Source organism: Haliotis rufescens, unplaced genomic scaffold (assembly GCF_023055435.1).
Source record: "Haliotis rufescens isolate VD_foot unplaced genomic scaffold, xgHalRufe1.0.p SCAF_159, whole genome shotgun sequence".
Taxonomy (NCBI): Eukaryota; Metazoa; Mollusca; class Gastropoda; order Lepetellida; family Haliotidae; genus Haliotis; species Haliotis rufescens.
Window position 1 is genome coordinate 82424 of NW_025963845.1, and position 12678 is coordinate 95101.

The window sequence follows — 12678 nt, forward strand, 5'->3', positions numbered from 1 at the left end:
GGGGTGTTCAGTTCAGTTCAGAATATGCTTCATGCAAACAGGAATGTTTGGGTTTTTGTTATTTCATGTCATCAAATTATGACTTTATATCTGAGTACAACAAAGGTATATGACTATTCATTATTCAGGACAATAACACCAGTGGTAGGGTGTTGATGAGGGTGAGACAATGGAGGTGGGGTGTTGATGAAGGTGAGAAAATGGAGGTGGAGTGTTGATTAGGGTGAGACAATGGAGAAGGGGTGTTGATGAGGGTGAGACAATGGAGACGGAGTGTTGATTAGGGTGAGACAATGGAGGTTGGGTGTTGATGAGGGTCAGACAATGGAGTCGGAGTGTTGATTAGGGTGAGACAATGGAGATGGGGTGTTGATGAGGGTGAGACAATGGAGGTGGGGTGTTGATGAGGGTGAGACAATGGAGATGGGGTGTTGATGAGGGTGAGACAATGGAGTCGGAGTGTTGATTAGGGTGAGACAATGGAGGTTGGGTGTTGATGAGGGTGAGACAATGGAGGTTGGGTGTTGATGAGGGTGAGACAATGGAGGTTGGGTGTTGATGAGGGTGAGACAATGGAGGTGGGGTGTTGATGAGGGTGAGACAATGGAGTCGGAGTGTTGATTAGGGTGAGACAATGGAGGTGGAGTGTTGATGAGGGTGAGACAATGGAGGTGGGATGTTGATGAAGGGCACTGTTGTTGCTTGCAGCCTCTGAAGTGTGGCAGTTGGCCATCCCGTACGTCCCCAACACATCCCAGGTCATCGGGGACCTGGAGCCGGGCATCACCTACCAGTTCCGGGTCAGCGCCAACAACGCCGTAGGCATCAGTGAACCGAGCCCCCCTTCAGTGTACGTCGCTGTGCCCACAGAGTATGGTGAGGAGCAAACAGATGGAGTTGTAGTAGTTGCTGTGTCTATAATATCATTGATCTAGTGTGTTTATGGGTAGTAGTCACTGTATCTATAATATCATTGATCTAGTGTGTTTATGGGTAGTAGTCACTGTATCTATGATGTCATTGATCTAGTGTGTTTATGGGTAGTAGTCACTGTATCTATGATGTCATTGATCTAGTGTGTTTATGGGTAGTAGTCACTGTCTTTAATGTCATTGATCTAGTGTGTTTATGGGTAGTAGTCACTGTATCTATGATGTCATTGATCTAGTGTGTTTATGGGTAGTAGCCACTGTATCTATGATGTCATTGATCTAGTGTGTTTATGGGTAGTAGTCACTGTATCTATAATATCATCGATCTAGTGTGTTTATGGGTAGTAGTCACTGTATCAATAATATCATTGATCTAGTGTGTTTATGGGTAGTAGTCACTATATCTATAATATCATCGATCTAGTGTGTTTATGGGTAGTAGTCACTGTATCTATAATATCATCGATCTAGCGTGTTTATGGGTAGTAGTCACTGTATCTATAATATCATCGATCTAGTGTGTATATAGGTATTGTCAAGTCCCTCTGTGTGAGCAGGACACAGTTGTATAATTGCGATGACATTGATGATGTCCAATTCTCCACGCCCACAGAGCTGAGTGCCAAGGAGGAGGCAACAGGTGCCATATGGAAGGCCACCTATGATAATGACTTCGGTGATGCAGGAGAAATTGGAAGGTAAGCCATGGAAAACTTTAACGTCGGAGGATAATTACACCTCAACCCTGAGGTAACAGTACATACATAGTCGTATCATTAGGATCAATATATCTGTGATCTGTGATCAAATTTCACATGGCCGAGAATAGAAAACGTTTTTAGTGAAAAATCAAAGGTTGCTGCTGTGGCCATGACTTATAGGAAGACAAACATGTCTTTACATTTTTTCGAAGTTTCGGTCCAGTTATCTGTTAACAAACTTATGGTTTGGGGTACCAGTGATACATTGCCCCTCCCTAGGGCAAACTTGTTACAATTGGAGACATCAGATGCTGTGTGTTTCAACAAGAAGTTGGTTCTCCAGACAACCAGCTTGTGACACTATCTGACATAAAGCTTTCTGTTGTGTCTACCAGAGGAAGGTTTGCAGTGGTCCGTAAGTGTATCCAGAAGTGCTCAGGCCAGGAGCTGGCAGCAAAAGTGATCTCGCGGAAGTTGGTGCGGAAGGAGGCGGTGGAGACGGAGTTCAACACACTGCAGAGTTTGCAACACTCGCACCTGGTGCAGGCGTACGACCTGTACGAGAGTCACGCCAACCTCATCATCATCATGCAACTGTGAGTAGCTCTTGTCTCCTCGTCCTGTCTGATTCGAGTTGTCCTGTTAGCGCTAGTCTCCTCATCCTGTCTACCAATAGTTGTTCTGAGTAGCTCCAGTCTCCTCGTCCTGTCTGCCTCTAGTTGTTCACAGTAGCTCCAGTCTCCTCGTCCTGTCTACCAATAGTTGTTCTGAGTAGCTCCAGTCTCCTCGTCCTGTCTACCAATAGTTGTTCACAGTAGCTCCAGTCTCCTCGTCCTGTCTACCAATAGTTGTTCTGAGTAGCTCCAGTCTCCTCGTCCTGTCTGCCTCTAGTTGTTCACAGTAGCTCCAGTCTCCTCGTCCTGTCTACCTCTAGTTCACAGTAGCTCCAGTCTCCTCGTCCTGTCTGCCTCTAGTTCACAGTAGCTCCAGTCTCCTCGTCCTGTCTGCCTCTCGTTGTTCTGAGTAGCTGAACTGTGACATGTGATCAATGACCTGTGACATGCGATGAATGACCTGTGACATGCGATGAATGAACTGTGGCATACGATGAATAAACTGTGCCATACAATGAATGAACTATGACATGTGATCAATGACCTGTGACATGCACTGAATGACCTGTGACATGCGATGAATGAATTGTGACATGCGATGAATGAACTGTGACATGTGATCAATGACCTGTGAAATGCGATGAATAAACTGTGCCATACAATGAATGAACTGTGACATGTGATTAATAAACTGTGCCATACAATGAATGACCTGTGACATGCGATGAATGACCTGTGACATGCGATGAATGACCTGTGACATGTGATGTGTGTTGCAGGCTGCCTCACGGCCGCCTGTTGGAATACATCTGCGGGAAGCCTCACTTTGACGAGATCCAAGCCGCGGAGTACATGAGACAACTTCTTGATGTAGTGCAGTACCTCCACAACTGCCGCATCGCTCACCTGGACATTAAGGTAGGTACCTCCACAACTGCCGCATCGCTCACCTGGACATTAAGGTAGGTACCTCCACAACTGCCGCATCGCTCACCTGGACATTAAGGTAGGTACCTCCACAACTGCCGCATCGCTCACCTGGACATTAAGGTAGGTACCTCCACAACTGCCGCATCGCTCACCTGGACATTAAGGTACGTACCTCCACAACTGCTGCATCGCTCACCTGGACATTAAGGTATGTACCTCCACAACTGCCGCATCGCTCCCCTGGACATTAAGGTATGTACCTCCACAACTGCCGCATCGCTCACCTGGACATTAAGGTACATACCTCCACAACTGCCGTATCGCTCACCTGGACATTAAGGTAGGTACCTCCACAACTGCCGCATCGCTCACCTGGACATTAAGGTAGGTACCTCCACAACTGCTGCATCGCTCCCCTGGACATTAAGGTAGGTACCTCCACAACTGCTGCATCGCTCACCTGGACATTAAGGTATGTACCTCAACAACTGCCGCATCGCTCACCTGGACATTAAGGTATGTACCTCCACAACTGCTGCATCGCTCACCTGGACATTAAGGTAGGTACCTCCACAACTGCTGCATCGCTCACCTGGACATTAAGGTATGTACCTCCACAACTGCTGCATCGCTCACCTGGACATTAAGGTAGGTACCTCCACAACTGCCACATCGCTCACCTGGACATTAAGGTATGTACCTCCACAACTGCCACATCGCACACCTGGGTTCCGATATACAAAACAACCTTAGCGCTACCACTGTCTTAAGTCTATCTTAAGGTATGGGAGACACAATCACCTTACCGCTAAGATCGCTTTGCACAACGGCATCCTGGACATTAAGGTACATCCCTCCACAACTGCATGTGTTATTCTGATGTCATGTGCTACATGTATTCTCGTTATAGTCAGTCTCAGTCCCATATAATTATTATATTATGTGCTATTCCTATAATGTTCAGTGATATTCCCGTTTTATATTACGTGCTATTCCTATAATGTTCAGTGATATTCCCCTATTATATTATGCGCTATTCCTATAATGTTCAGTGATATTCACGTATTATATTATGCGCTATTCCTATCATGTTCAGTGATATTCACGTATTATATTATGCGCTATTCCTATAATGTTCAGTGATATTCCCTTATTATATTACGTGCTATACCTATAATGCTCAGTGATATTATCATATTATAGTATGTGCTATTCCTATAATGTTCAGTGATAATCCAGTATTATATTACGCGCTATTCCTATAATGTTCAGTGATATTCCCGTATTATATTATGCGCTATTCCTATAATGTTCAGTGATATTCCCGTTTCTTTATTACGTGCTATTCCTATAATGTTCAGTGATATTCCCGTATTATATTATGCGCTATTCCTATAATGTTCAGTGATATTCCCGTATTATATTATGCGCTATTCCTATAATGTTCAGTCTTATTCTCATGTTATGTGCTATTCCTGTTTTAGTCAGTGCCATTCTCCATATTACTGTGTTATGCAATGTGTTTGTCTTCACATTATCCAGCCTGAGAATCTTCTGGTGGAAGTTGGTGCCATGGGAACCGGTCTCAAGCTCACCGACTTTGGCGACGCCCGCCACATCTACAACAACTACTACATCCACCCCATCATGGGCAACACCGAGTTCATGAGTCCCGAGCTGATCAGTGGAACTCCAGTGGGACTCCTCACAGATGTCTGGTCAGTTTACCCACATCATGTTAACTCATTATAACATAGCTAATGAACAGTCTTGCTGCTTATACCCCCCGAGCTGATCAGTGGAACCCCTCACGGATGTCTGGTCAGTTTACCCACATCATGTTAACTCATTATAACACAGCTAATGAACAGTATTGCTGCTTATACCCCCATCTCTGCAACCCCATCATGATTGTATTCTTGTCCAGTCCATGATGGAGTGCAGATGTTGATGATGGAGTGCAGGTGTTGATGATGGAGTGCAGGTGTTGATGATGGAGTGCAGGTGTTGATGATGGAATGCAGGGGTTGATGATGGAATGCAGGGGTTGAAGTGCAGGTGTTGATGATGGAGTGCAGGTTTTGATGATGGAGTGCAGGTGTTGATGATGGAGTGCAGGTGTTGATGATGGAGCGTTGTTTGCAGGAGTATCGGCATCATCGTGTACGTGCTGCTCAGTGGAGTGTCCCCGTTCCTGGACGAGAGTCAGGAGGAGACGTGCTCCAACATCGTCCGTAACGACTACTGCTTCCCCGATGAGTACTTTGCAGGCATCTCCCAGGATGCCAAGGACCTGATCCGGACCATGCTTGTTGAAGAACTCAGGTAGGAAGTCCTCCCTCTCACCTCATCAACCCAATGTTGGAGTAAAGAGTGAGCTGCTGATCGGAAACCCTGCAGGACTGCAGACAAACAAACACACTTCAGCTCGTGCTGACATTGCACCACAAGCTGGGAGATTTGCATATCACATGGCTGGATTTTCTTTTATTTGTACACAAACTCACGTATACTGACATCACAGCAGTCCATACTATTGGAGGTCTTTAAATGTGATTTACAGATTTGCACAATTCAGAAGAAATTCTTCTCTTGTTCTATGATGTTGAGGAGTATGAGAAGACATCTTCACACCTCACAGTGGCTGTGCCACTACCTGTCTAATGAGGTTCAATGTTTGCATATGGAACCAGGGCTTTATCAAGGATTCCAAATTAAGAGCCAAGGCCTCTGAGCACGTCCAGGAAACTCCCTGCGAACCGTGCCATGATTGTAAACAAAGACTAATTAATCAAAGGAGAAATGTTTTTCACATGTTATATTTTCTATATATTATCTAAATATGTAGAATTTTCAAAATTGAAATGAATGATAATCCAAAAGAAGTGTAAGATGTGACAATCAGGACATCACACTGGCCTGAACTCAAGGTAGGACAACACACAATAAACAACACAGGGGAGATAACTGATATTTTATCATGCTTACTGTTGCATGGGTTCAACATGAGGATTGTCTCCCCTTGACCATCAGTGGAACTAGAGCTTGTGTTGCCTTCAGTATTACCTGGGATGAAATGCTGATAATGTCAGCCATACTGTGCTTACCATACTGTGATGATATCAACCAATCTCTGTAGCGTGCTGACCATACTGTGATAATATCAACCAATCTCTGTAGCGTGCTGACCATAATGTGATAATGTCAACCAATCTCTGTAGCGTGCTGACTATACTGTGATATGTCAACCAATCTCTGTAGCGTGCTGACCATACTGTGATAATGTCAACCAATCTCTGTAGCGTGCTGACTATACTGTGATAATGTCAACCAATCTCTGTAGCGTGCTGACCATACTGTGATAATGTCAACCAATCTCTGTAGCGTGCTGACCATACTGTGATAATGTCAACCAATCTCTGTAGCGTGCTGACCATACTGTGATAATGTCAACCAATCTCTGTAGCGTGCTGACCATACTGTGATAATGTCAACCAATCTCTGTAGCGTGCTGACCATACTGTGATAATGTCAACCAATCTCTGTAGCGTGCTGACCATACTGTGATAATGTCAACCAATCTCTGTAGCGTGCTGACCATACTGTGATAATGTCAACCAATCTCTGTAGCGTGCTGACCATACTGTGATAATATTCAGTTATACTGCTATGTTTTCAGCAAGCGCCCCTCTGCTCAGACGTGTATAGAATGTGCCTGGATTAAGAAAGCCTCTGTCCCGAGGAGTTCCCCGCTGCGTCCAAAACCTATTGCCACAGCTCGGTTGTGTGACTTCATTGAGCGGCGGCGACACCAGGTACCGACTTCTTGCCGGTCTGTTATAGGATCCAGTGATATAATATGATACAGTGATATAATATGATACAGTGATATAATATGATATGATACAATATGATATGATACAATATGATATGATACAATGATATAATATGATACTGTGATAATAAACAATCCTATAGCAATACACAGTTGTACAAGCTATGCAAATAGCAATACACAGTTGTACAAGCTATACAAATAGTAATACACAGTTGTACAAGCTATACAAATAGTAATACACAGTTGTACAAGCTATACAAATAGTAATACACAGTTGTACAAGCTTTACAAATAGCAATACACAGTTGTACAAGCTATACAAATAGCAATATACAGTTGTACAAGCTATACAAATAGCAATACACAGTTGTACAAGCTATACAAACAGCAATACACAGTATTACAAGCTATGCAAATAACAAAACACAGTTGTACAAGCTATACAAATAGCAATACACAGTTGTACAAGCTATACAAATAACACTACACAGTTGTACAAGCTATACAAATAGCAATAGACAGTTGTACAAGCTATACAAATAACAATACACAGTTGTACAAGCTATGCAAATAGCAATACACAGTTGTACAAGCTATGCAAATAACAAAACACAGTTGTACAAGCTATACAAATAGCAATACACAGTTGTACAAGCTATACAAATAACACTACACAGTTGTACAAGCTATACAAATAACAATACACAGTTGTACAAGCTATACAAACAGCAATACACAGTTGTACATGCGTGTAGATTGTGGTGTGAATGTCCTGAGTGTGTGTAGATTGTGGTGTGAATGTCCACAGTGTGTGTGTAGATTGTGGTGTGAATGTCCACAGTGTGTGTGTAGATTGTGGTGTGAATGTCCTGAGTGTGTGTAGGTTGTGGTGTGAATGTCCACAGTGTGTGTGTAGATTGTGGTGTGAATGTCCACAGTGTGTGTAGATTGTGGTGTGAGTGTATACAGTGTGTGTGTAGATTGTGGTGTGAATGTCCACAGTGTGTGTGTAGATTGTGGTGTGAATGTCCACAGTGTGTGTGTAGATTGTGGTGTGAATGTCCACAGTGTGTGTAGATTGTGGTGTGAGTGTATACAGTGTTTGTGTAGATTGTGGTGTGAATGTCCACAGTGTGTGTAGATTGTGGTGTGAATGTCCACAGCATGTGTAGGTTGTGGTGTGAATGTCCACAGCATGTGTAGATTGTGGTGTGAATGTCCACAGTGTGTGTGTAGATTGTGGTGTGAATGTCCACAGTGTGTGTAGATTGTGGTGTGAATGTCCACAGTGTGTGTGTAGATTGTGGTGTGAATGTCCTGAGTGTGTGTAGATTGTGGTGTGAATGTCCACAGTGTGTGTAGATTGTGGTGTGAGTGTATACAGTGTTTGTGTAGATTGTGGTGTGAGTGTATACAGTGTTTGTGTAGATTGTGGTGTGAGTGTATACAGTGTTTGTGTAGATTGTGGTGTGAATGTCCACAGCATGTGTAGGTTGTGGTGTGAATGTCCACAGCATGTGTAGATTGTGGTGTGAATGTCCACAGTGTGTGTGTAGATTGTGGTGTGAATGTCCACAGTGTTTGTGTAGATTGTGGTGTGAATGTCCACAGTGTGTGTAGATTGTGGTGTGAGTGTATACAGTGTGTGTGTAGATTGTGGTGTGAATGTCCACAGTGTGTGTGTAGATTGTGGTGTGAATGTCCACAGTGTGTGTGTAGATTGTGGTGTGAGTGTATACAGTGTTTGTGTAGATTGTGGTGTGAATGTCCACAGTGTGTGTGTAGATTGTGGTGTGAATGTCCACAGTGTGTGTAGATTGTGGTGTGAGTGTATACAGTGTGTGTGTAGATTGTGGTGTGAATGTCCACAGTGTGTGTGTAGATTGTGGTGTGAATGTCCACAGTGTGTGTAGATTGTGGTGTGAGTGTATACAGTGTGTGTGTAGATTGTGGTGTGAATGTCCACAGTGTGTGTGTAGATTGTGGTGTGAATGTCCACAGCATGTGTAGGTTGTGGTGTGAATGTCCACAGTGTGTGTGTAGATTGTGGTGTGAATGTCCACAGTGTGTGTAGATTGTGGTGTGAGTGTATACAGTGTGTGTGTAGATTGTGGTGTGAATGTCCACAGTGTGTGTGTAGATTGTGGTGTGAATGTCCACAGTGTGTGTAGATTGTGGTGTGAGTGTATACAGTGTTTGTGTAGGTTGTGGTGTGAATGTCCACAGTGTGTGTAGATTGTGGTGTGAATGTCCACAGTGTGTGTAGATTGTGGTGTGAATGTCCACAGCATGTGTAGGTTGTGGTGTGAATGTCCACAGCATGTGTAGATTGTGGTGTGAATGTCCACAGTGTGTGTGTAGATTGTGGTGTGAATGTCCACAGTGTGTGTAGATTGTGGTGTGAATGTCCACAGTGTGTGTGTAGATTGTGGTGTGAATGTCCACAGTGTGTGTAGATTGTGGTGTGAGTGTATACAGTGTGTGTGTAGATTGTGGTGTGAATGTCCACAGCGTGTGTAGATTGTGGTGTGAATGTCCACAGTGTGTGTAGATTGTGGTGTGAATGTCCACAGCATGTGTAGATTGTGGTGTGAATGTCCACAGCGTGTGTAGATAGTGATGTGAATGTCCTGAGTGTGTGTAGATTGTGGTGTGAATGTCGGTGTGTATAGATTGTGGTGTGAATGTCGGTGTGTATAGATAGTGGTGTGAATGTCGGTGTGTATAGATTGTGATGTGAATGTCGGTGTGTGTAGGTTGTGGTGTGAATGTTGGCGTGTGTGTAGATTGTGGTGTGTGTGTCTACGCCGTATGTGTTGATTGTGGTGTGAATGTTGGTGTGTGTAGATTGTGGTGTGAATGTTGGCATGTGTAGATTGTGGTGTGTGTGTCTACGCCGTGTGTGTAGATTGTGGTGTGAATGTCAGTGTGTGTAGATTGTGGTGTGAATGTCCACAGTGTGTGTAGATTGTGGTGTGAATGTCCACAGTGTGTGTGTGTAGATTGTGGTGTGAATGTTGGCGTGTGTAGATTGTGGTGTGAATGTTGGTGTGTGTAGATTGTGGTGTGAATGTCCACAGTGTGTGTGTGTAGATTGTGGTGTGAATGTTGGCGTGTGTAGATTGTGGTGTGTGTGTCTATGCCGTGTGTGTAGATTGTGGTGTGAATGTTGGTGTGTGTAGATTGTGGTGTGAATGTTGGCGTGTGTAGATTGTGGTGTGTGTGTCTACGCCGTGTGTGTAGATTGTTGTGTGAATGTCGGTGTGTGTAGATTGTGGTGTGAATGTTGGCGTGTGTAGATTGTGGTGTGTGTGTCTACGCCGTGTGTGTAGATTGTTGTGTGAATGTCGGTGTGTGTAGTTTGACTCACTTGTACTTCCATTGTGTTTGCAGAGTGACACCATGAAGGTGATGTCCTAGCCGGAGCCTCCTCCATTGTCTGTGATGCTAGCAGCCTTCAACACACGGCCCCAATGTCTAGCGTGTGGCTGAATGCATGATGTGACCCTCAACATGGATAGGTCTGCTCTACCTCTCCCGATCTGCCCATGAAGTTGCAGCAAGGTCAAGTCCACCGCCTACTGTCTACTGTCTATTGTGTAGATGTGTCAGACAGATCGACATGTCTTGCAGGACGAAGGAAATTGCTGCATCAACATGGACAACACAACATCTGCAACTTGGACGACACAACATCAGCAACGTGAACGACACAACAACATCAGCATCCCCCATCATGCTCTGTTCCGTGGAGTCCGAGAAAACCGCTGCATTGGGAGGAGGCTGCGACACATGCTTCATCACTAGTGTGACACCCACAACATTTCCTTTGATTTGTGAAATATTTGGCCGGACTGAAAATGAGAGGAACTTTAGTAGCACATTTAAGATGATTACCTAAACTGATGGGAGGTTTTGTCTAGGTGCATCATTGTGCAGATGTCAGGCTTTTGCTGAACGTGAATGGCCAATGTCTGAAGGGAGTATGTACATTGAGGTAGTTCTAGTCCAACATCTTTCTGATTATGACAAGTTGAGCCAATGATTGTACACTCCAGATGTATGAAATATAAGAGTTCATTTCGATTCTATCTTTCACTGCAAGATGGGGTGTGTCTGCCAGTACAATACAATATTCTCCATAGATGTGCCAAGGGTGTGGTGTCCTTGTGCCAGCAGTGGGGCGGCGTGTGGGAAGAGGTGGCCAGATGCGCCTCCACTGTAAGGGGGCTGATGTGTATCCTCTGTGAATTAATCATTTAATGTGACATGTGAATAAAAACATTGCAATAGATGGTAGAGTACTCCATGAAGATAGTCAATTGTGCCAAGTCGTGATGGCGTGCTGCCCAGTAGTCATGGCTTGCTGTAGACTGTACATCCTGGTTCCTGTAAATACAACCACTTTATTCCACCATGCGTAATGAAACAAGGACATTTTACATTTCAGTGTAATCATTTTCACATTTTTTACCTTTTCCGATGCAATTTGATCATGAATGGTGATTGTGTATTTATTCCCTGGTTCTTTCATCTTCAAAATAAGAATGCTTTTGTGTAACAGGGGTAGATAACTCTGCTGTCCCAACTCTCTGCAGCCATGTGACGTCTCTACCGCTGATGCTGCTTGTCTAGAAATAAACACGGTATCTTCACTCCGGTAATTCGCCACAAAATACTTTTGCCTAATTTAGGTTATTTAAAACAGGCTTTGTCAAGACCTGTGTCATAGAAGTAAGCAACATTTCTAGATTTGTAAACTCTTGTGTTTATGATAACATTTGACTGTGTATCACGGGGAAGAGTGCAACTTGTGCGATCATCTGGGTGACCACACGTCATGTTTCGTTTTCGTATGACGCGAGGTTGTTCAGTAGCTGTTTATTTCTGTTTAATGGTAGAACATTATTAAGTGGTTTACATCTATGAAGACATTACTGAGTGGTTTACATCTGTGAAAACATTGTTGATTTGTTCACATCATTATTCGCACCCTAGAATTATCGCCACTCGCCCCGCAGTTCTCAGTATTCCTCGTGAGCTGTGATATTCGGACATCGGATCGGAATGTAGTGGAACTCTGATACTGATGGAAACATTTGTTTACACACCTGAGGCTGTACCTAGCCGAACCTGGAGATCGTGGGGGGTCATGACGTAGTCGACCCACACAGTGTAGTGGCAGTAGTGTACTTAATGCTCATAGTTAAAAAGGTTTTCATGACAGAAAATTCCAATGACTTTTGTTAACAATTTACCTTTTGGGTTCAGTATTTATTTCCATGTAATGTGTTTCTAGTCCGTGTGTTTGATCACCAGAACTCGGTACTCCTAATGAAGTCTCGTACACACGGGCGGTGCATGGGCCATCAGCCGGGTGCAGGCGAGGTGGCCGACTTCAGTACTTGTATAATTGTTATTATGATATCATATGTTGCTATGAAACATAAAAAGCATCAATAATATCACCTGTGTTTGTGCTTTGTTTGTGCTTTGTAGGACAGTCTGTGGTTCCAGCAGTTTTACCTGCAGTGTAAACACAATGTAGTGAGGTTTCAGTGAATGAATGTTGTGGCAGTCAGCCTTAGTTCGTAGTTATGGCATCAGCCTGTAAATGGCTGAATCTGAAAAATACACACCAGGGCTAATGGTAAGGGCGAGGA

General features: G+C 43.9%; 1 protein-coding gene across 3 annotated transcripts in view; it reads left to right on the forward strand.

Moving 5' to 3' along the window:
• The window catches only part of LOC125380867 (triple functional domain protein-like), a 90753-nt gene extending 78273 nt beyond the window's left edge, over window positions 1–12480 (forward strand). For all 3 annotated transcript variants that reach the window (XM_048396610.1, XM_048396611.1, XM_048396612.1), the window contains 8 exons: window positions 709–876; window positions 1546–1630; window positions 2029–2229; window positions 3027–3165; window positions 4720–4895; window positions 5323–5502; window positions 6857–6992; window positions 10409–12480. In XM_048396610.1, coding sequence (XP_048252567.1) covers window positions 709–876; window positions 1546–1630; window positions 2029–2229; window positions 3027–3165; window positions 4720–4895; window positions 5323–5502; window positions 6857–6992; window positions 10409–10435 — 1112 coding nt within the window. In that variant the 3' untranslated portion in view covers window positions 10436–12480. The remainder of the gene's footprint in view (window positions 1–708; window positions 877–1545; window positions 1631–2028; window positions 2230–3026; window positions 3166–4719; window positions 4896–5322; window positions 5503–6856; window positions 6993–10408) is intronic.
• The last annotated feature ends 198 nt before the right edge of the window (window positions 12481–12678 follow it).